General features: G+C 37.1%; 2 protein-coding genes across 3 annotated transcripts in view; one reads left to right on the top strand and one right to left on the bottom strand.

Annotated features, from left to right (window-relative positions):
* The window catches only part of clu (clustered mitochondria protein homolog), a 147645-nt gene extending 142032 nt beyond the window's left edge, over nt 1–5613 (bottom strand). For both annotated transcript variants that reach the window (XM_083125653.1, XM_083125654.1), the window contains exon 1: nt 5396–5613. In XM_083125653.1, the coding sequence (XP_082981779.1) occupies nt 5396–5516 (121 nt within the window). In that variant the 5' untranslated portion in view covers nt 5517–5613. The remainder of the gene's footprint in view (nt 1–5395) is intronic.
* A 137-nt stretch (nt 5614–5750) lies between these two features.
* The window catches only part of Gle1 (Gle1 RNA export mediator), a 62994-nt gene continuing 45689 nt past the window's right edge, over nt 5751–23055 (top strand). Inside the window, exons 1-2 of the mRNA XM_083125656.1 lie at nt 5751–6120; nt 12895–13272. Coding sequence (XP_082981782.1) covers nt 6061–6120; nt 12895–13272 — 438 coding nt within the window. The 5' untranslated portion in view covers nt 5751–6060. The remainder of the gene's footprint in view (nt 6121–12894; nt 13273–23055) is intronic.

Here is a 23055-nt window from a genome sequence, read left to right as displayed (position 1 = left end):
GGAAAGCTTGATTGATTTAGTTTATTTTACTTCGCATTTCTTCCAATTTTCGCTAATCGCGAAGACTAGTATGAATGGTGATAAAATGTAAGTATCAAGGGATAATTACAAACACATATGGACAACACACAACAAAGTACCAAAGCCATGGGTCCAAACGCCAGAGCCTCGTTAGTCTGCAGAATGCAGTCCAGGGTGTACTACGCGGAAGTGAGGTTGACATTTTGGTGTCTTCTGTGATTATCTAAGACACCTGTACTTCAGACTAATGGCCATGTGCACGTACGAAGATCAAATTTTAAACTCGGATCGGGAAAGGATCACTGGAAAATTCCATTGCACGAAAACGAGTTTATCTTCTGATCGGCCATTCGCGACCGTTTTGGTGTCTAATCCTGGTTCACGATACTGACGCTTCGACTGCAGGCAGTTGTTTTTTAATATAAAAAGAGCGGAAAGTGATATCGAGGGCGTGCAAACGTTAGAGATGTTGGATGTACAATGCTGATAATTCGAGAACTATGTAAACTAAAAACTGCCAAAATAATAATAATAATTTGTGGTTCTGTGGTGCAAAGTCGTAATGTTTATAAATACTATACTTTCTATCCCAGAACACAAAACATATATAAATGTCATATATTACGTGCAAGGTAAATTATAACACAGCAATGTTTACGATATTGCTACATGGTGTTTGAAATATGATTGTATAAATTTACGAAAATACATGTTACTGGCTATTTACACGACACGACAATATAAATATATAAGAATTAAGAAATGAAAAATTCAAATACTTACCACAGTACAGTAATAATAGAAATAATAATAATATATCTTTATTTAAGGGCGAGGTTCAGCATACGCTGTTCTCTCAAAATCGAATGCATTTGGTAAGGCATTAAAGTCCCGTAGAAGAAGGTTCCATGCTTTCTCCTTCTCCTTTTGTGTTGTGCCGTCAGTTCTTTATTAATATTATTATTTTTTTACACTCCACTACATTCTTGTACATATTGACAAGGTTGATTAGTAAATCTCTCAAATTCATAGAAGTTTGCAGCCCGAATTATTCTCTTCTCCTACATGTTGATACTTTAACACATCACATTACTCTATTGGGTTCTTGATTGTCATTTTTTTAGCCAACCAATCAGGTATAGCCTTACAAATTAATCTCGGATCAGTTGAACGGAATCTCCTGAACGTCGTTTTTCGTTGGTGTAGGGCCGTGTGCACGAACGAAGATCAAATTTTAAACTCGGATCGGGATAGGATCACTGGAAAATTCCATTGCACGACGACGGTTCAACACTTGATCGCGATCTAGGAACATCAAAACGAGTTTATCTTCTGAACGGCCATTCGCCACCGTTTTGGTGGCCGATCCTGGTTCACGATACTGACGCTTCGACTGCAGGCAGTTGTTTTTGAATATAAAAAGAGCGGAAAGTGATATCGAGGGCGTGCAAACGTTAGAGATGTTGGATGTACAATGCTGATAATTCGAGAGTTGTGTAAAGTAAACTAAAAACTGCCAAAATAATAATAATAATTTGTGGTTCTGTGGTGCAAAGTCGAAATGTTTCTCAATACTGTACTTTCTATCCCAGAACACAAAACATGTGCAAGTGCAAGGTAAATTAGAACAGAGCAATGTTACGATATTGCTACATGCTGTTGCTACACGACATGACAATATAAATATATAAGAATTAAGAAATGAAAAATTCAAATACTTACCACAATACAGTAATAATAATAATAAAGTATCTTTATTGAGCGGGCGAGTTTCAGCGTACGCTGTTCTCTCGCGAATGCATTTCGTAAGGCATTGAAGTCCCGTAGAAGAAGGTTCCATGCTTTCTCCTTATTCTTTTGTCTTATGCCGTCAGTTCTTTTTTAAGATTATTATTTCTTTACACCCTACTACATCCTTGTACTCGTCGACAAGGTTGATCAGTACATTTCTCAAATTCAGATAAGTTTGCGGCCCGAATTACTTTCTTCTCATACACGTTGATACTTTAACACATCACACTATTCGGTGGGGTTCTTGATTGTCATTTGTTTTAGCCAACCAATCAGGTATAGCTTTACAAATTAATCTCGGATCATTTGAACGGAATCTCTTGAACGTCGTTTTTCGTTGGTGCAATGCAAATCTTTAAACCACGTTCATTTAGAGGGGATCAAAATTGATCCCGCTCATCTGAACTTCGGAATAATCGGCGTTGGTGCACTCGGCCAGTAATACAAATCTTTAAACCAAGTTCATTTAGAGTGGATTACAATTGATCTCGTTCATCTGAACTTCGAAATAATCGGCGTTGGTGCACGCGGCCATAAGGGACAAAAATCTGATTATTTACAGACCTCTGGAAAATTTTGGTTATAAACCCAAGCGTATATTGTATGCCCCAGGCCCCGCATCTGCTTAGGACCGGCCCTGTTGTTACTATTATTCAAAATAATAATATTAATAGTAATAGTGTATATTAATCTTAGACTTCGACTCAGGACTTCAACCAGATTTTTCCATCAAGGGGTGCAAGTTCATGTTTAGGGATGTGTAAGGGAAAATTTAGAGCCAAAATGACAATAAATTGGACGTTTGTGTTAGGGGGTGTTATTTATGTGCACCGCCTAGCAAATGTTTCTACGCTCTTAGGAAACAATTTCAACATAATAAGTTAACATTCTATCATCCTTTTATTTACATATCGTGCGTTTGTTTCACAGCAGTAAGCACTCACGGCATTAAATAATTTGATAATGGCACGGGCAAAGGTTTTTCTGTAGAGATAACGAATGTTACAATTCTCTACGGTGCTGGAATGAGGACGTGATTAAAAATGTGAGCATTTCCTTCTTTAGATAAAGTTAAAGTTAAAAGTCACGGGCTGCACAGAGATAAAAATAAGGTATGCTCAAAAACTTCCCAGAGTAGATTTATTTGGCAAAACTACAGCTGGGTACTTTAGTATTATACGGACTACCTGATTAGGTTAGGAGTATTAGCCCCAGCTTCAGGATCGTCAAAATCATGTTTGCGAGGGGTTTTGACCTAACCTAACCAGGTAATCCGTATAATACAAAAGTACCAAGAATCGCTGGTCTGGAACATTACTTTCCTGTGCATAAATCTGAAGTTGTAATAACATAATTATTGTAATTGGAATTATGTAGGTTTTTTTTTTGTCGTGAAATGAAAGAGAAAGGCAAGCCACAACAAGATTCAGGTCTAGGCCAATATAGCTCCTAATAAATAAATATGTCTAGGGAGGACAAAATTTGGCATTGATTATTGTGATCCGCACGCTCCCTTTCTCTAGTTTTATTTCCCAGTTCTCTACTTTTTATTCTCACCAATCACTAGTTTAGTATTTGAAATGGCATATATTGACAAATCAAGGAAATAACATGGACGTAACTAGCGGGAGTCGAGTGTTCCTGACAATCTATAGCTATTTCGAACTTCTCCATTGAAATAATTTATACAAATCGATCAAGCTGCACCGGCACCAAAAATAAAATCTGTAGTTCCGCCCATGATTCTATCATGTGAACTCTACTTCGAGCATTTATAAAAATTGTTGTATTTAAGGACAATTCTAGAGGTAGGGGAGATGAGTAACACAGAAAATATTGATGAGGGGTTTGCGCGTGGACGTAAAAGTCCGGTTCAAGATGTAGTGGTGACAGGGGCGCCGACTTGTCAAAATTATTGGGGGGCTCTGATCACTGAAATAAATTAATGAATGACTCATTCTCTCCCTTTTTTAAGTTTTGGCCTCAGAATTCGGAATCTCATAAAAGCCCACGAATTCCTCAAAAATATCAAAATTTCTATTCACAGTTCTAATGCAGAATATTAATTGTCCACGGATGGATATGTCACAAGTTTCGTCAACCATAATAGCAAAATATTCCCGACTTTTAATATCTGCTACCACGGAGCGCAAAACAGATCTCCCTAATATATCAATGATCTCGTTCTGAATGTCATGTTAGAGCCATTTGTAGCCCAAACGTCCCATCCACTACCCTAGTTCATGCACATCGTCTCTTGAAACTCTTTTTAGTAAACATTTTAACAATACTCATAATTACATATCATGTGTTTTGCTGTCTCTGGTCAAAGCCCCCCCCCCCACAAAGTTGATGGTTTAGCGGTCTCAGCCCCCCAAATTGATGGTCTAGAACATTTCAAATGTGTATTTAAAGTTAAGTTCATGTGGCACAATTCAGAGTAAACTTTACAAGAGAAGCAAAATAATACATTAGATCCTCTAAAGCAAAATTATTTGGGGGTTCGAGCCCCCACATCGTTAACATTGGGGGGGCTCGAGCCCCCCCCCCCCAAGCCCCATGGAGTCGGCGCCTATGAGTGGTGATGTGTATTCAAGGACTGATCCACTAACAGGTTTTACAGTCACATATACATAATAACAAGTTTCAATTTCTTCAAGAGTACACAAATACATAACTATATAGAGTGACCAGATTTTCTGAAACGAAAAGCAGGACATTCATGGATGCGTACGGGGGATATTGCAGCTACAACTAAAAGAGCACAGGGTCAAGTGCACCCTCCCCCTCTTTTGACAAAGAAAAACCATGCTGCTTACGTGTGTCCTGAAATATTACACAATTCTCTTTAATTGTTTTCTTCTTGATTTCATTTATTTTTTGTTATTTAATGTCACTTTTGTCTAATTGCAACAATGAATATGAGTGATATGATTAAATTCACGAATGGACACTCGCAAAGAACATCCATGTCCGGGCTGGGATTCGACCAGAGGACCCCTTGCGTCGTAGCGTTCAACCACTCTGCCACGGAGGTCATCCCATCTTACGTATATATTTCCCTTCTCATTTTTCTCTTTTTCGTTCCTCCTTTAGTCCTTTTGCTTATCTTTTGATTTTACAGATTAACTTTCCTCTCTCTCTTGTTCTTATTGTTTTATGTGTGTTTCCTCACTTTCTTACCACAAAACATCCCTATATTTTGAAATATTAAAATATTAATCAACAGTGAGAATATATTTGTCTCTTGCCGCAGCTTTTCAAAGCACCCCTGCACATACTTTTAGTCGTCACTCAGCACCTTGCATATCAATCATATCGTGAACAAACTACTTGCAATACCTGCTCATAAGCAATAAATATAAGCTTCATAGTAATATAGCTAGCGAAGCCATCGTGAAAATATTTAGATCTCATGCAGGAATTTTCGCAGGACGCTGTTGAAAAATAGGTCATATTATTTGTTTTTTTGGAGTGTCATCGCAGACCGCAGGACATGACCCTCAAAAAAAGGACTGTCTTACGAAAATCAGGACGTCTGGTCACCCTAATATAAAGGTAATCAATTAAGCAGACGACTTACCGGAGGCAGCGTTCGCCCCCGCGCCCTGAGCATTTTCTTCGTTCTTGCTTTCAGGTCCTTTCTCACTTGCAGTTTTTGTTTCACTATTAGCTGAAGCATCGGGTTGTGATCCTAAAGCCATAGCAGCACACAACACTACTTAACTCGCGTGTTAAAACAAACTAAATTTCTCCTTAGCTAAACTACCGGGCGCTACTCGATTAACTTCCTTCGCACAACTGCACGTGTTTCCTTCTGCTATAACAGCTGTCTGGAGCTCGGCAGTGAACAACGATCGCATAAGACAAATATTATTTCCCGAAATATAATTTTCATTTTAGAACTGAACCAAAGAGGATAATACGAAAACAAATAAATAAAATCTTTACGTAATTTTATAGCATTTACACGTATTCTGCTGGCGGATTTTTTTCGTCTAAAATAATTCAGATTACGAAGTTCTCCTTCAATCCACTCAGTAGATAGATGAGAATCAAATATCATAGGAAACAACTGAATGTCGAATCTGTTGAAACAAACGCTCGCAGAGAGCCGCAGTTATTCCTGTTGTGGCCCGCGATGTAAATTACAAAATGCAAAGCCGAATTTAAAAAGGTCTATTATTTATTGAAGACCGTGCCCAGATCTATTTGAGACAGGTAGAAGAAAAACAACATTGTTCTCCCATGGAAAGAGCACGGTTGGAAATGGACCAGCAACACTGGCTTTCAAGTGAGAATGTGCAGGTACTTAAATCTTTTTAATTTCACATGTGGCTGCAATAAGTTATGTTTATGGGTGCTTTTTTTTTTAGGTAACAGTCTGTTATAGGGAAAACACATTTCTTCAATTTTCCAGGAGAAAGTACTTACGGAACTGAGTTTCTGTAAACTTTTGAAAGGTCGTGGAAGTGTTTCCTCCCTTCGTTCAATTTATTCGGCCGGTAAAACATGTATTTTTCGACATTAATGTCTGCGATGCACAAAAGCTCTTGCCTCCATTACCTTCGACTACGTGAACCAAATGTTCCTTGCGCTCGATGACGTAATCCCTGGTCAGTGTTTCCAACGACGCCATCGTTTTCCCAGAACATGACAATTTTAACTGTTTGCCTAACCTAACCTTGCCGTGAATGGTTCGTGGGGTTATTTATGAATGATTCGTGTATTTATGAATGGTTTGTGGGCTATCCATGCATGGTTCGTGGTGCTAATCAAATGGTTTGTGGAGCTATCCGTAAATAGTGTGTGGGGCTATGCGTTTATGGTTCGTGGGGCTATCCATGCATGGTTTGAGGGGTTTTGGAAACCGGAAAAAAAATCTGTAACACGAAAGTAGGAATTTTTCGTTTAAGATGGTTTGCAACACTGCATACCCACTAGACAACGCTAGTTAAGATGACCCGCCATATTGCGTGTAACAGAAGCGAAAAAGCAACGAACAATAAATACTCGTAATGTGAAAAATTACAATTACTTCAGTGAAATCCCACCTTAAATAATGTTTCGCAATGCATAATATGTAAGTACAAATGTAAAAAAAGACTAAATGGACGAGTGAAATGTGTTGTCCCTATAACAGACTGGTACCTTTTTTGATATTATTATGGGCTCTTAGCTCCTCTATACTTGTCAAATAATAAATCATCTAAAGATGCGTTCAGTTTGTAATATGAAGTTATTTCAAGTACAAGGAACCTTACTATCATGACGTTTCCATGGGCGTTCGGAAGGGGGTGTCCGTGCCCTTCCCCCTGGAAAATGAAAGTCAACCAAAAATTATGTATTTCACACATAAAATTTCATTTTAGCCACAATAATGTGTGTTAATTATTGCATGAACACCATACATTCAAATTTAAGCAATGTTTTTTTAGGGAACAACACTCTTTTGGGGGAAAACGTGACTTGTTTGCCCCCCCTGGAAAAAATACCTTCCTTGCTCCTCCCTGGAAAAAATCCTGCGGACGTCCATGGACGTTTCATTTGTTTGTCCACCATGACCTACCATCATATCACAAAATGTAAATGCGTAGATCACACAAACTGTTTCCCGTAATACTCAACCTTTAAGGTCAGAAGCATTCATTCTATGATTATTGAATTAAACCTGTATTTTCAAAAATAGTAGAATCTGAAGTGGGGTCTGTTGACTGTATTTTCAAAAATAGCAGAATCTGAAGTGAGGGCTGTTGACCCACTGTACCATCTCGAGAATTATGTAAAAACACCAATAAATCTAATACTTCTAACTATTATTTAATTTCTATTTTGGTTTTATAAGTTTTCAGTCCCTCGTGTTTTTGATTTACTGAAATGTTATTCAACGTCCCATCTGCTGATATTGTGGAAGATTATGTTTGGTGCTATATTCACTTGCTCGAAGCCTTCAGCCTGTTCTGCTTCACGGTAAGGTAACAGATGTACTTTGCTTCACAATAACTCTGTGAGCTAAAAACAACTGAAAAGATTCATAAAGAACATAAACCAAGCAAAATATTTCACTTTCTCAAGTGGGTGCAGAGGGTCATTGGTGCCTTTAATAATACTTGCACCAGTAATTTGTGGCATTTCGACTTTTGTGAACTTTTAGAAGAATTTTTGGTAACAGTTTCATACATCGGAGACACATGTCTTCAATTTTAGACAAGAAACTACTTAGGAAATGAATTTCTGCAAGGTTTACAACGTTCATCGAGGTATTTTCTTTCATCGTGGAATATATTTGACCGGGAAATCATGTATTTTTCAAGAGAAATATCTCACCGACGCACAATTGCCATTGCTTTCATTTGCTTGCCCTACTACAACCGGATGCTGCGTACGTTTGATGACGTAAGCCCCTGTCAGTGTTTCAACCCCCCTTTTTTTACTATGCTTTCCTAACGTAACCAAACCTAACCTTCCAAAGAAACATGGCTATATCATCAATTGATTTTATAGTTAAATATAAAATTTCTCTTTGAGGGTGGGCGAGGCTCATCCTAGAATTGTTCTCTTATGTGTGTGTTCAAGGTAAGGTAAGCACGAAAAAATATGAATACTATAGACATGTAAAATATGTCTATTCTGGTAATCAGGGAATGAGAATGTATTGCAAATTGACTTTGCCATGCTCCATTCTTGTGAATATCAGAATGAGGTGCAATCAGCACCGGGAATTCCTTGAATTCCAGGAATTATGCGTAATTTACTGGCTCCGAGAATTATGCGTGAATTCTACTTGAATTTTTCTCCGTATACGTGAAAAATTGCAACTCTCATTAATCCAAATCCCATTGAATTCATACATATTTATTAATGCCCTGAGGCAGGTTTTTCGCATTTTACCTTTTATTTTTATCAAGGAAGGAAAAGAAGAGAAAGCTGCGTGGAAAATTAAACTGAATTCTCTCAATCCGTTTGGTTTGTTAGTGTCCTTTTCAGAGCAAGCAAACTATCTGACCGAAGGAAGATTATTGCAAGATATCTTAAAGTTTTATTAGGTAAATTTGAAATTTGTAGATTAATATATCCCGTAACGTTTGTGATTTGTGTTTGTAGATGTATTTCGAGTCTGAGCATGTGAAATGGCAAATGTAAACTCCACAATTTAAATGAATTATTACATAAACACACCGTTTAATTTAATTTAAGTAGATGTTTTGATAAATTGGTCGATTTGTTTTTTAAGTGCACTTTATGCACAGTAAGGCCAATTGGGACTGGATCTACAGTTTAAAGTGGGATCTGAACCACTTGTGCCTCCACCGGGTATCGAACCCGGGACCCCTTGATTACAAGGAAATAATGCTACCACTGCACCATCGGGAGGCCCTTAATAAATTGGAATCTCACATTATATTGTTAATATATTTGTGTTGAGGTGGGGGCGTGAGAGGAGATAATATGTAAAGTTGAAATAGAGATACATCTGTTTGTACCCTTGAATTTTTGGAAATTTCTCCTTGAAAACTGGGAATGATACTTGAATTTTATCATGGTTCTAGAGTGGCCACCCTGTTTTCTTGCAAGTTCTGATACCACTACAAAGATAAATATACTGTTGTTTGTTTTTGCTTCACATTATATGATAAAATCATTGAAAAATACAATCCAGAAGTAAGTATAATTGGAATTATGATCTTCATCAGAATTTAAAAATAAGGTTGTGGTAAAATTAGTTCAGTTATTGGCTGAAAAGTTTTGGAGGTCATTTGTCAGGAAATTTTCATCCATATCCTATGGGATAGGAGTAATAGACAGGACTGGTGGAAGAACAAATCCTTGGTGCAAAAATACTGATGTTCATTCTTCTGTAGAGTTTCCGGAACGAGTTTACAATACCGGACCACTCTCCAATTTCTATGAAATTTCGCCTACTCACTAATTGTGAACTCCTAATCACGAATCTGCATGTAATAATTGGCGGTCAAGTATGGAAATCGAGAAAAAAAACGAAATAAACTATGTTTTCTTAACGTAACGTAACCCTACCATAAGAACAATAGCTCCACGGAAGACACCATTTTCCCAACATGAAGAAATCAACACGCAAGACAAGGTATAGTTCTCTTAGATAAAATACTATTTTTTCTTTGTATTTATGCTAATGGAACCTAACCTAACAGGCCTAACCTAACCTCGTAGGCATTCCTCGTCTAACGTCAGCAAAATTGTTGTGCGCAAAGAAAGACCATTAACGAATTGCGAAAGAAAGATGGTTTCAAATTGCTGTGTATTATGGACAATCACTGTGGTAAATCGCAAGGTTATTTTACAAGTTCTACACGTAAATGTACAATTTTAACAAGTGACCGCCAAATATGAACTTCAGATACGTTATCAGAACACCGAAATTAGTAAGTAGGCGAAATTTTATAGAAATTGGAGAGTGGTCCGGTATTGTAAACTCATGCCGAGTTTCCAAGTGTTTAATTATAAATTAAAAGGCGTGTGTTACATAAAAATATATTTTTTGGACGTAACAGTTGGTACCTTTTTTATGTTTTACAGTTTGTCAATAAAGCATTTTGGATGTGCATGATTATTTCAAATATACTGCCTAATCAGAGTTGGAAAAAAATTGAAGTCACATGCGGAACAAAAATTATGTTGCACCCACCACTAAAAGCATGATATTTTCACAAGAAAGTGCAACCAAACCATTCCTGTATGAAATTGAAATTGTACTTACGGTACCATGGGCAAAATACCTGCAGTCACAGGCACGTATCTAGAAATACAGGCTGTTTCAAAAAGAATCACCCAATTTTAAAAGGCTATATTTTTTTTATATATCAAACAAGGAACTTGGAATTGCTTTTAAAATACACAGCTATACACAAATTTTTACATAAGAAATGTTCATAAGTGCTCAGTGTGACCCCTTTGGACTCTCGGCATATGTCCATACAGTAGGAGAATTCGTTCCATACAGATGCGAGCACATCTGGAATCACTGCTGCCAATGCTGCTGTGATCTGATTTCGCAGTTCATCTACAGTAGTAATTGAAATCAAGCTGTAACTGTGGAAAAAGCCAGTTCTCACCATACTGTGTCCGAAATTCACGCTGCACTGTTGTAACAGATTCACACACTTCCAAGTGCAGTACACAGAAAGCTTTTTGTAGCGACGTCGCCGTCTTGCTTGAATCTGACATGAGTGTGGGGGGGGAGGGGTGGGGGAGCATGCTACTGATACCTGCTGGCAATCATGTGAAACTCATGAATATTCTCTTCCTAACAGTATGTTGTTCGATGTGTTTTTAGCAAAAGGTTACTGAGTTAAATGACTTTGAAATCGGATGATTCTTTGTGAAACACTGTGTATATTTTGAAGGGGGTTCGAACCAATGTCTCAGAAATAATAATAATAATAAAACAAATTATAATTAAAATGTTGAAGTATTAATTTAATAAATAAATTGTTATTATTGCATCAATAGGTAAAAATACGGTATAAAAATAGAGATATAACAGCATGTATTCATTATCTGCCTTACGTGTATTCAGGATCACCAAAATTTGTATAAAAACAAAGCAAGGATATTAATGTCAAATGGATAAGGAATTGAATATTGAATAAAAAAAAGGATGTTAGAACCAGGTAAAACAAAAAGTAATATTCCTGATTAATATTTGATGCATATTATCATAAGTAGTAGCATACATATATCTTCTTTGGTACTGTTCTTCAGTGCCATATGATCCCAATATAATCCTTGCCTTCCAGTAAGTTCGGCAGAAATAAAGAACCGCTGATTATACAACAAATGCTAAAAAAGTGCATTTTCATTATTTAATTAAAAAAACTTGCTAATTCTTTCAGGGGAGGAGAGGGGCGTCTGGACCCCCTGGACCCTTCCCTTAAATATGTCCTTGTGCAGTCACTTCACCAAGTTTGCTTGTCAATGACAATATGTTTTCTCACTGCACAAAGGCATCACACACATGTCATACTGACTTTCCAGACAATAATCACAATCTACGAAATGGAATCTTCCATGATCAGTATTTAGCCCTTACTCCTAAATAAGGGCCTCCCTGATGGCACAGTGGTAGCATCGTCGCCTTGTAATCAAGGGATCCCAGGTTCGATACCCGATGGAGGCACATACTGGTTCAGATCCCACTTTAAACTGTAGGTCCAGTACCAATTAGCCATAATGTGCATAAAGAGGACTTAAAACAACAAATCAGTCAATCAATCATTACTCCTAAATAATTTAGAGAGAAAACCAATCCATGCTTTTCACGCATACAGTGAACTCTTTTTAATTCAAACTCCGAGGGGGACAAAATTCGAATTAACAAAAACATGCATTATTAAAGAGAATCAATAAAACAAAACTACTGGACTAAAGTATAATCAAAGGTAATGAACATGGAGTGAGTGGACCTTGCCATAAAAATTGCCGTATTTTGTGTATGGTCCTATAGTGCAAGCCAAAAACAATTCCTCTCACAATAGTAATTAAGCTACCAGTAAATGGAAAGCATCCTAAGTAAGTACGCTGTATTAACACATAAAATTGCATCATGTGTAACAACATTTGTACCTGTTCTCACTAAAAGAAGTTTGCAATTTTTGTATGTTTATTTTTACATGGCGTGAAACAAGTCATCACTAACGTCTGCTTCAGATTCAACATACCATGCTTTGACATTGCGAACAACTTACCCATACTAATCACAAATGACAATTGAGAGCAGATAAGAAGACTTGCATAAATCATGGACTAGTGTCGCTGGATAGCTGGATTTAAATTATCCAAATAAAAAGTTCAAAATTCGAATCGCATATGAATTTTTAACCTTGATTTCAATAGGAATTTCAAGGGGAATAAATTTCTGTTTGACTTTCCGAATAATTTGAATTATCTAAGTCCAAATTGAGAATCCACTGTGCATGAATCACAAACAAATTACTGTCTGATTTTTGTTACAAAAATCACACATCACCCTGGAATCTCCCAATGGTTCTTTGTGAATTATTATTATTTCGTACAATTACTACTACAGTTCTTATTTTATTGCAGATGGGTGATTCTGCATTCCCATTGGGTTTGGATTCTGTGAAGTTGTCAGTCATGTCGAAAGCATCGCTATTAAGCAGCAATGTTGTGGACATAACAATCGGACCAAATAGTCATTATGATTATTCCAAGGTAAGCTTCTTCTCGGTCCCGGAGCAACGGAACCATGGGGCTGGTGATTGTAGTCTCGATGTGTTCAAGAGCCTCGAGGACATAAGGCTACCTATCGAGGAAGAACTGAACGAGAGCACAGTGTCCTCCTCAGGGAAGCAATCGGTGCATCTGAATGGACGCTCTACGACAGGTTCTGGTGATTTAGTGCAGCCGTGCGTTGAGAAACTTCTGTTGGAGATGGAGATGGAAAGGCAGCAACAAGTTAAGGTTTGTATGTTGTTTGTTTATGTAGGGTAAAATCAGAGAATTATCACAGGGGAACATTCTTTTTCACATTTTCTGTTGCATTTCATTTTCCAACTGTTTCTATGTAATTTTTCAATGCTGATTTCAAATATGAAACCGGTTTTCCCGCATATGCTCTAGTTATCATGCAATTTGAAAATTTTACTTTGGCAAAAAAGGACACCCATTGGTATTTACACTGGGGATAGGTGGACAATGTCGCTTAGATTTACCATAACCACGCACTAAATACCTTTGACTGATTCATTTAATGTGTTTTAAGTCCTTTGTGTGTAGATAGACTAGTCAGGATTGGACCCGCAGTTTAAAGTGGGGTCCGACCACTTATGTGCCTTCACCCGGTATTGAACCCAGGACCTCTTGATGACAAGGTGACAGCATCCCCACTATGTTGATGAGGCTCTGAAACACCTTATTTTCGGGTTTTCATATTGGATCATGGCTTATTTACTTAGATATAAGATAGCAGTGGAGTTTTAGCATCCAGGCTACAAGAAAGAAAATATACTGCACTGATGAGCAAGAGTGTCGCATTTCCGAAAGTGAGAGCAGATTTTTGTGGACTTCTTTTCAGAAGAAAAGCACTCTGTTTACTGCCATGATATCCCAGGTCTTCTCACCCAATTAGGTCTTACTTAGTCTAGTCCAAATGTTTACTGCCATGATATCCCAGGTCTTTTCACCCAATTAGGTCTTACTTAGTCTAGTCCAAATGTTTACTGCCATGATATCCCAGGTCTTCTCACCCAATTAGGTCTTACTTAGTCTAGTCCAAATGTTTACTGCCATGATATCCCAGGTCTTCTCACCTAATTAGGTCTTATTTAGTCTAGTCCAAATGTTTACTGCCATGATATCCCAGGTCTTCTCACCCAATTAGGTCTTACTTAGTCTAGTCCAAATGTTTACTGCCATGATATCCCAGGTCTTCTCACCCAATTAGGTCTTACTTAGTCTAGTCCAAATGTTTACTGCCATGATATCCCAGGTCTTCTCACCCAATTAGGTCTTATTTAGTCTAGTCCAAATGTTTACTGCCATGATATCCCAGGTCTTCTCACCCAATTAGGTCTTACTTAGTCTAGTCCAAATGTTTACTGCCATGATATCCCAGGTCTTCTCACCCAATTAGGTCTTATTTAGTCTAGTCCAAATGTTTACTGCCATGATATCCCAGGTCTTCTCACCCAATTAGGTCTTACTTAGTCTAGTCCAAATGTTTACTGCCATGATATCCCAGGTCTTCTCACCCAATTAGGTCTTACTTAGTCTAGTCCAAATGTTTACTGCCATGATATCCCAGGTCTTCTCACCCAATTAGGTCTTACTTAGTCTAGTCCAAATATTTACTGCCATGATATCCCAGGTCTTCTCACCCAATTAGGTCTTACTTAGTCTAGTCCAAATGTTTACTGCCATGATATCCCAGCTCTTCTCACCCTATTAGGTCTTACTTAGTCTAGTCCAAATGTTTACTGCCATGATATCCCAGGTCTTCTCACCCAATTAGGTCTTACTTAGTCTAGTCCAAATATTTACTGCCATGATATCCCAGGTCTTCTCACCCAATTAGGTCTTACTTAGTCTAGTCCAAATGTTTACTGCCATGATATCCCAGGTCTTCTCACCTAATTAGGTCTTATTTAGTCTAGTCCAAATGTTTACTGCCATGATATCCCAGGTCTTCTCACCCAATTAGGTCTTACTTAGTCTAGTCCAAATGTTTACTGCCATGATATCCCAGGTCTTCTCACCCAATTAGGTCTTACTTAGTCTAGTCCAAATGTTTACTGCCATGATATCCCAGGTCTTCTCACCCAATTAGGTCTTATTTAGTCTAGTCCAAATGTTTACTGCCATGATATCCCAGGTCTTCTCACCCAATTAGGTCTTACTTAGTCTAGTCCAAATGTTTACTGCCATGATATCCCAGCTCTTCTCACCCTATTAGGTCTTACTTAGTCTAGTCCAAATGTTTACTGTCATGATATCCCAGGTCTTCTCACCCAATTAGGTCTTACTTAGTCTAGTCCAAATATTTACTGCCATGATATCCCAGGTCTTCTCACCCAATTAGGTCTTACTTAGTCTAGTCCAAATGTTTACTGCCATGATATCCCAGCTCTTCTCACCCTATTAGGTCTTACTTAGTCTAGTCCAAATGTTTACTGCCATGATATCCCAGGTCTTCTCACCCAATTAGGTCTTACTTAGTCTAGTCCAAATGTTTACTGCCATGATATCCCAGGTCTTCTCACCCAATTAGGTCTTACTTAGTCTAGTCCAAATGTTTACTGCCATGATATCCCAGGTCTTCTCACCCAATTAGGTCTTATTTAGTCTAGTCCAAATGTTTACTGCCATGATATCCCAGGTCTTCTCACCCAATTAGGTCTTACTTAGTCTAGTCCAAATGTTTACTGCCATGATATCCCAGGTCTTCTCACCCAATTAGGTCTTACTTAGTCTAGTCCAAATGTTTACTGCCATGATATCCCAGGTCTTCTCACCCAATTAGGTCTTACTTAGTCTAGTCCAAATGTTTACTGCCATGATATCCCAGGTCTTCTCACCCAATTAGGTCTTACTTAGTCTAGTCCAAATGTTTACTGCCATGATATCCCAGGTCTTCTCACCCAATTAGGTCTTACTTAGTCTAGTCCAAATGTTTACTGCCATGATATCCCAGCTCTTCTCACACTATTAGGTCTTACTTAGTCTAGTCCAAATGTTTACTGCCATGATATCCCAGGTCTTCTCACCCAATTAGGTCTTACTTATATGACAGATCATAAGTTCTCTAGTTGAAAATGTTGTATATAAAAATAATCACACTGTACAAATTACAACTTTGCCAGCAATGTGTAAAAAACTACAATGGCAATCACGCTGTACAAATTATAACTTTGACAGCGCTGCAAAGAAAAGTCATATTGGCAATCGCATTGTATAAAATAGAGGAATAGGAGGGTGTAGAGATTCTGTGGCTTACCTTAATGGAAGCGGTGGTTGTAAGTTTATGCGATGCATGTTAATCGGATTGTTTTCTAACAAATTTCAAGCATGTTTGCATGTAAAAATTAATAAAAATCTGAATTTACTAACACCAGACTTGTTTTTGACATTTTTCAAGAGTTAGCGTATGTGGTTTAAGCCTGAAAGGTAAAAATCCAAGTAAGGAAGTTGGTCCCCTGCGATTCTCAAGTTGCGAGAAGTGCTACGAGAATAGGTAGGCGGTCACAAAAGATTTTATGAGACTCAGTACGCTGTCTCAAAGATTATTCGTCTAAAGATTATAATGTGAAATATTTTACATTATCATCGCAACTAGTTTGCAAAAACGAAATATGTGATTCCACGATTGTGATAGTGTTCAACTAGTTCTTGTTTGGTGCAAAGTGAATTTAAGTGGTTTTACGTGAAAAATAAGAAATATGGAGCAAATATTGGCTGAATTACGAGCTATCTCGAAGTCACAAGAGGAACTTAAACAGGAGTTAGGACAAGTGAAAGCAGAATTTAAGAGTGATCTAAAGAATCTAGAAAAAAATATAAGAGCTGATCTGAACATTCGACTGAATGTCATGCAGAAAGATGTGTCTCTATAGAGGCAAGAATGCATTTCTAGGAATGAGAAGGTTAGGAGTGAAACCCATAAAGTTGACATGGAAGTGAGAAAATTGATAGAAGAAAAGGATGAATTGCGTCAGGAACTGGTGGTTGTGAAAAACAAACTTTTTGAACTGGAAGAAAGAATAGAAAACAATCAAGCCAAGACTGTATGGTGTCATCGTCAAGTACAAGTACCAGAGTCTGTCAAAAAGAAGCCTGCATTTTCACCTGTAGATCACCAGGAATCTACTGAAGAGCCATCAGAAGCTGAAGAATGGTTTAATTTTATTGCTGGTAAATCCCACACAAGTGAAAATATTCCCATCGAAACTAGTGAATTACAAAATGGTAATGTTTCCCATGAGGTAGAACATTTAGTGGGTATTGTGAACAATACAGTGTTGCCCGTTTTGTCAGGCGTAGCTCAACAAGTTAAAGTTCTACAGAATTCAACTACTACCATGCTACACAGGTTTCGGGAAAGTGACTCAGATATTTCACCCAGCACAATTAGCTGTCATTCATCTGGGCTTAAGAGTAGAAAAAAGAATAGGTCTAGGAAAAAGTCTCCCTTAGTAAATGTGAATAATAATGATAGTGTAACGACACTTTTCCCTAATGGAACAAGTAAGAGTGTTTCTAGGTGTAAAGAAAATCAAGTTTCCTCACATGTTACTAAAAGAAATTTCTTGAAGTCAGATCAATTAAATAGGTTTCCGAAATTCTCTGGAGTTTCTAGTGAACTAATCCCATCTGAATTCTTAGATGATGTCGAAGAGAATTTCGAGTTATTTCAAATAGCAGAAACAGATTTTATGACTTATGTACCAACGCTGCTAACAAAAGATGCTAAGCAATGGTACAAGATCTCAAAGCAAAAATTTTCAGATTACCAATCTTTCAAAATTCAGTTTCTGAATCATTATCAAAATTCTAATTGGAAAACAACGATGCTCACCAAAATCTTGAATTCCCAGTATCAAAAGTCTGTTCATGGGTCACTGCTAACATTTTTCATGGACCAATGGAAAATTTTGCAGATTGTTCAACCTACCACTGACGAAGCACAAAGGCTAGCTCAAATTGCTACTTTGATGCCTTTCAAAATTAAGGAAATTTTCATAATGAAACCTGTTACCGAGCTGAGTGAATCCATCACGGTAATAGAAAATTACGAAGCCCTTAGCAAAACTTCATTACGTGAAAGGCCACAGGCAGTATTTAACAGTAGAACTAAAAACTTTGATAGTAATAGAAACGTAGCAGTTATTCAAACTAAATGTACTGATCAGTCTAAAGACAGAGGTGACAAACTCAAGTGCGAGGTTGTTGATCATTCCAGCACACAGCGTAACTCAAAAAGAAATGTAATCGCCATTGCTAATAAGTCTACTTTTTCGGGAAACGAGTAAGTCGCTCATGTCGAGAGGGAGGTGTCATGAGTGTACCTGCTAATCCTCCTTTGCAACAACCCAACTCTAGTAATCTTAATCACACACACAAAAAATTTTACAATTCAGTCAAAACAAATACCGAAGCACAGGTCATTGAACCCTTGTACAATAATGTTCATTTGCTAGGTGATTCTATGATGATCCGCGTAGCAGAAACCTTGGCAAACTACACTGTTTCATATGATTCACTAGGTAAACGGAACATAGGGTTATGTACTAGCGGCCAAACTATTTCCAACCTGTCTCAAAAAATCTGTCCAGATACCAAAGTTGGTAATAAAGTGATGTTGCTTATTGGCACCAATGATTTTTTGAGATATACAGAGCTACACAAAATGAAAAGTGACCTCAAAGGTTTAATACACAAGTTATTACCTTTAACGAATCAGTTAATATTACTCACATTACCACCAATCCCAAAGTTGTTAACTGCTGACAATCCTGATTTGTGGAGTAAGTGGAGTCAGTGGAATAATTTTCTAATGGAGTTGGGGAATGATGAGAATCTCATTGTAGTGAATATTAGTCATCTGTTTTTGAATGCAGATTCCAGTATAAAATTGGATCTATTTGAAAAACACTTGGGAAATCCAAGGAATGGCCGAATTGATTTAATTCATTGGTCAAAGTCTGGGATGAATGTAGTTTTTGATTTCTTGAAACAAAAAGGTCTGTTCAATGATGTCAATCAAAATGAAATCACAGTCCAGGCAGACATACACCAGTTTAACTCGTTAAACTAGTTACGAGCTCATGTCAAAAAGCAGGTGATGTGAGTGATGCGATAAATCCTGCTATTCATTTTATAAACTTAAGTGAATGTGATGAAATAGATTGCAGTGCAGAAATCAAAAATTGTAAGCAACCCATAAATACTAATAGCAAGCGTAAACCTTCTGCTCACATAAAAGTAAGAATAAACAATAAGGAATATACTTCTTTACTCGATAGTGGCGCTGAGGTTAGTGTTCTCTCGGAAACCCTGTGGAAGTCTATTTGTACTCAGGCTTCTAAACCACGGCTATTGCCAGTTACGGGAATTAAATTAGTTGATTATACAGGGAAAAGGAAAGACAAACTAATAGGTTCCACTCATTTGAACGTTGAAATTTGTGGACTTTCCTTTTACATTAAATTCCTGGTAGTCAGACATTTAAAAGTAGACATTATTCTCGGTTTAGATGTCCTATACAATATTGATAGTACTTTAGACTTTGTCCAGCGAGGCTTACTCTTGGAATCGAGCGAAGGAAGCAAATTCTCCAAATTTATCGCTGTCTCAAATGAAAGTTGTCCGGAAGAAGAGTTAGATTTCAGACCTTCTGTATCTAACATATCCACACGGTCATCCTCTCATCCTTCTGATGAAGACTTGTGGAGAAGGGTTAAAGAGTGTGAACATTTAAATGAGTCACAAAGGATAGCTTTATTTCAGTTGTTAAAACAATATAAAACATTGTTTTCTGAATTACCAGGTCTCTGTAACAAGTACACACACACAATAGAACTGGATACTTCCACACCAATAGTTAACAAAAACTATCCAATACCATTAGCATATAGGGATGAAGTTGGCAGGCAAATAGAACAAATGTTCAACTTAGGCATTATTGAATATTCTGAATCAGAGTACCTATGTCCTCTCCTAGTTGTAGTCAAGCCCGGAGGAGGCATTCGTCTCTGCTTAGATCAAAGAAATATCAACAAACATGTCAAGCTTGAGCAATTACATCCTATGAACATAAATGAACTCTTAATGAGTTTCCATGGATGTCAATGTTTGTCCTCCCTAGATTTGGTTAATGCTTTCTGGCAGGTCCCCTTACACCCCAAAGCAAGAAAGTATACTGCTTTCAGTTTTCAGGGAAAACTTTACCAGTTCACAAGGGTAGTGTTCGGATCAATCAATGGAACGTCTGCTTTCATTAATGCTCTGACACGAACCTTGGAAGGTACGGAATCTTTTACAGTATGTTATGTAGACGACGTAATTGTCAAAAGCACGTCTTTCGAACAACATCTTTTTCACTTAAGACTTATTTTTGACAAGTTACAAGATGCCAACATGACACTGAGACTGGACAAATGTAGGTTTTGTCAAGTCAAGGTGGAATTTTTAGGGCATTCTATCAGTGCACAGGGTTATGAGAAATCTCCCAAGTATGTTCAAGCCATAAAAGACTTACCTGTCCCTTGCAATATCAAGCAACTGCAGAAAGTCTTGGGAAGTTTCAATTGGCTATCAAAATATGTTAAAGATTATGCCATCATGGCACATCCCTTGTACCAGTTATTGAAAAAAGGCAAAAAGTGGGAATGGGATGAAAGTGCACAATGCTCCTTTGAGTTGTTGAAACAGTCCATTATTGCAGAAACAATGCTTTACCATCCAGATTTGAACAAACCATTCTTTGTTCAAACTGATGGATCAAATATAGGCATTGCAGGATATTGTTTTCAACTGGTAGACAACAACATGCTTCCGATTGGATTCGTGTCAAGGATTTTGAAACCTTTTGAGAAATCATATACGTCCACTGAAGTAGAAGTGTTAGCAATACTCTTTACACTGGACAAATTTAAATCACTATTGTTAGGTAGAAAATTTACTGTTATCACAGATCATAAAGCCCTCACGTGGTTAGAATCTGCACACACTTGGAACAATAGGCTGACTAGATGGTTTATTCAAATACAACAGTACTCATTCCATGTCGAGTATTGTAGAGGTAAAGAAAACCTCTTGGCAGACCTGTTGAGCCGATCTTTTAATGACCATGATAATGAACTCATATTCATGAATAACTTTGAGTATCTTGATGAGTCATTAATATGTGATAAAAACAATTTTGTTAATGAACAAAATAGTGATCCGTATTGCAGTGGTGTTAAATCTGTTCTCGCTGGTTGTGAAAGTTCACAACAGAGCAAACATCGAAACTGGAAGAATATATACCTTATTCACAATGATCTACTTACCATCAAAGATTTTCACAATCCAAACCGGATAAGAATATGTGTGCCTCAATCATTAGTAAATCTTGTACTGCACAAGTATCATGATCAAGGTGGTCATTTTGGTACAGACAAGACACTCGGTAAAATTTACCAAATATTTTACTGGCCTCATATGAAAAGAGACACAAAATCTTACATCACTGATTGTGAAATTTGCATGAAAAATAAACCAGATAAACATCCTCCTAAGTATCTGGAAATCATGCACAAACCCTCAAAACCAGGTGAAATATTATTTATTGATTTACAAGGTCCATTCATACGTTCCTCCAAAGGTGAAAAATATTTACTAACAGTATTAGATTCTGCTAGCCGTTATCTTGTGGCATATCCTATTGGCAATAGTACAGCTTCCATCGTAACTAGAAAACTAACACATTCTTACTTCATCCATTTGGGAATACCAACAATCATTATATGTGACAATGGTCCACAATTTCGTGCAGAACATTTTACAAAAGGTATGCATGCTCTCAATGTAAAAATTTTTTACATACCCAGTTATCATCCAAGTGCTAACTTAGTGGAGAGATATCACCAGGAAATAAATAGATTGATGCGTATATTTTGCAATGGTAAACATAAGCAATGGTCTAGCCATGTTGCTGCCATTTTACATCTGTTAAATAATTCAATTTGTTCCAGTACAGGTTATGCTCCTATAGAACTCAGGCTAAATATTGAACCTCAAAATATCTGTAAAAAAGTACTAACGGATCGCATTCCTGATGTAGAGATGTGGAAAAATAAGCTGCTTATGGCAGAAACATGTAGTTTCAATAAGAGACAAAAACATATTATAAAACAGCATGAAAAACAAGCAACAAAAAATCCAGTAAAGCAAGGTGATCTGATCTTCATAAAACTGCATCCTCAAAGTGACACTATCACTTGCATTATAAAAAAATATTGTAATTTATACCAAGGTCCTTTTGTTTGTATGCAAATTCATGATGATAACACAGTGAAAGCCATATGCTGCAATACTGGAAAAGACATTGCAAATATTTCCGTAAAAAATATCAAAGCTTGGCATTGTTCATTGGACAAACAAAAACTTTGGATAAACAAACTTTTAAGCATGCGTAACGATTTGCAACTTCATGAGTTAGGTTTGGAGCAGTTGCATGATGCTGTCTAACGATATTTATTAAGAGCATGATAACAAATTGTAAATTATAGTGGTACCATATTTGTGATATGTGGAGTTTGTGCATACATGTTGTCTATTGCATGTTATAAATGTATGCACGCTAATTTATGTATGCGAGATGCATATGTTATGATTTTATCTCTGCATGCAAATTGTACATGATGTGTTTTCTTTTTTTTTACTGATGCATGTAAACTGCACGTGTGTTGTTTTGTGTTTATGCATGAAAATTGTGCAAATTTGGTTCTGCGATTATGCATACACACTCTACATATGTGTATTCTGTTTTGTGTTTATGCATGTTAAGTTATTTAATATATGAATCTGATATTTTGTCATAATCTTACATGTTATATCTTTGTTTATGTGGTGTTTGTTTTGTAACTAACTTCTTACATGTAAACAATGTCATAATTTTAGTAATGCATGAAGTATTTGACATTTCTTCTTGATTCTCAGTAAGAAAGTCAAATTTCCCAACCCCGGGGAATTTATGACAGATCATAA

This window comes from Lepisma saccharinum, chromosome 7, assembly GCF_977018435.1.
Source record: "Lepisma saccharinum chromosome 7, izLepSacc3.1, whole genome shotgun sequence".
In the NCBI taxonomy this organism is placed as follows: Eukaryota; Metazoa; Arthropoda; class Insecta; order Zygentoma; family Lepismatidae; genus Lepisma; species Lepisma saccharinum.
Note: the sequence above shows the minus strand (reverse complement) of the source record. Positions and strands in the feature narration are given on the sequence as shown.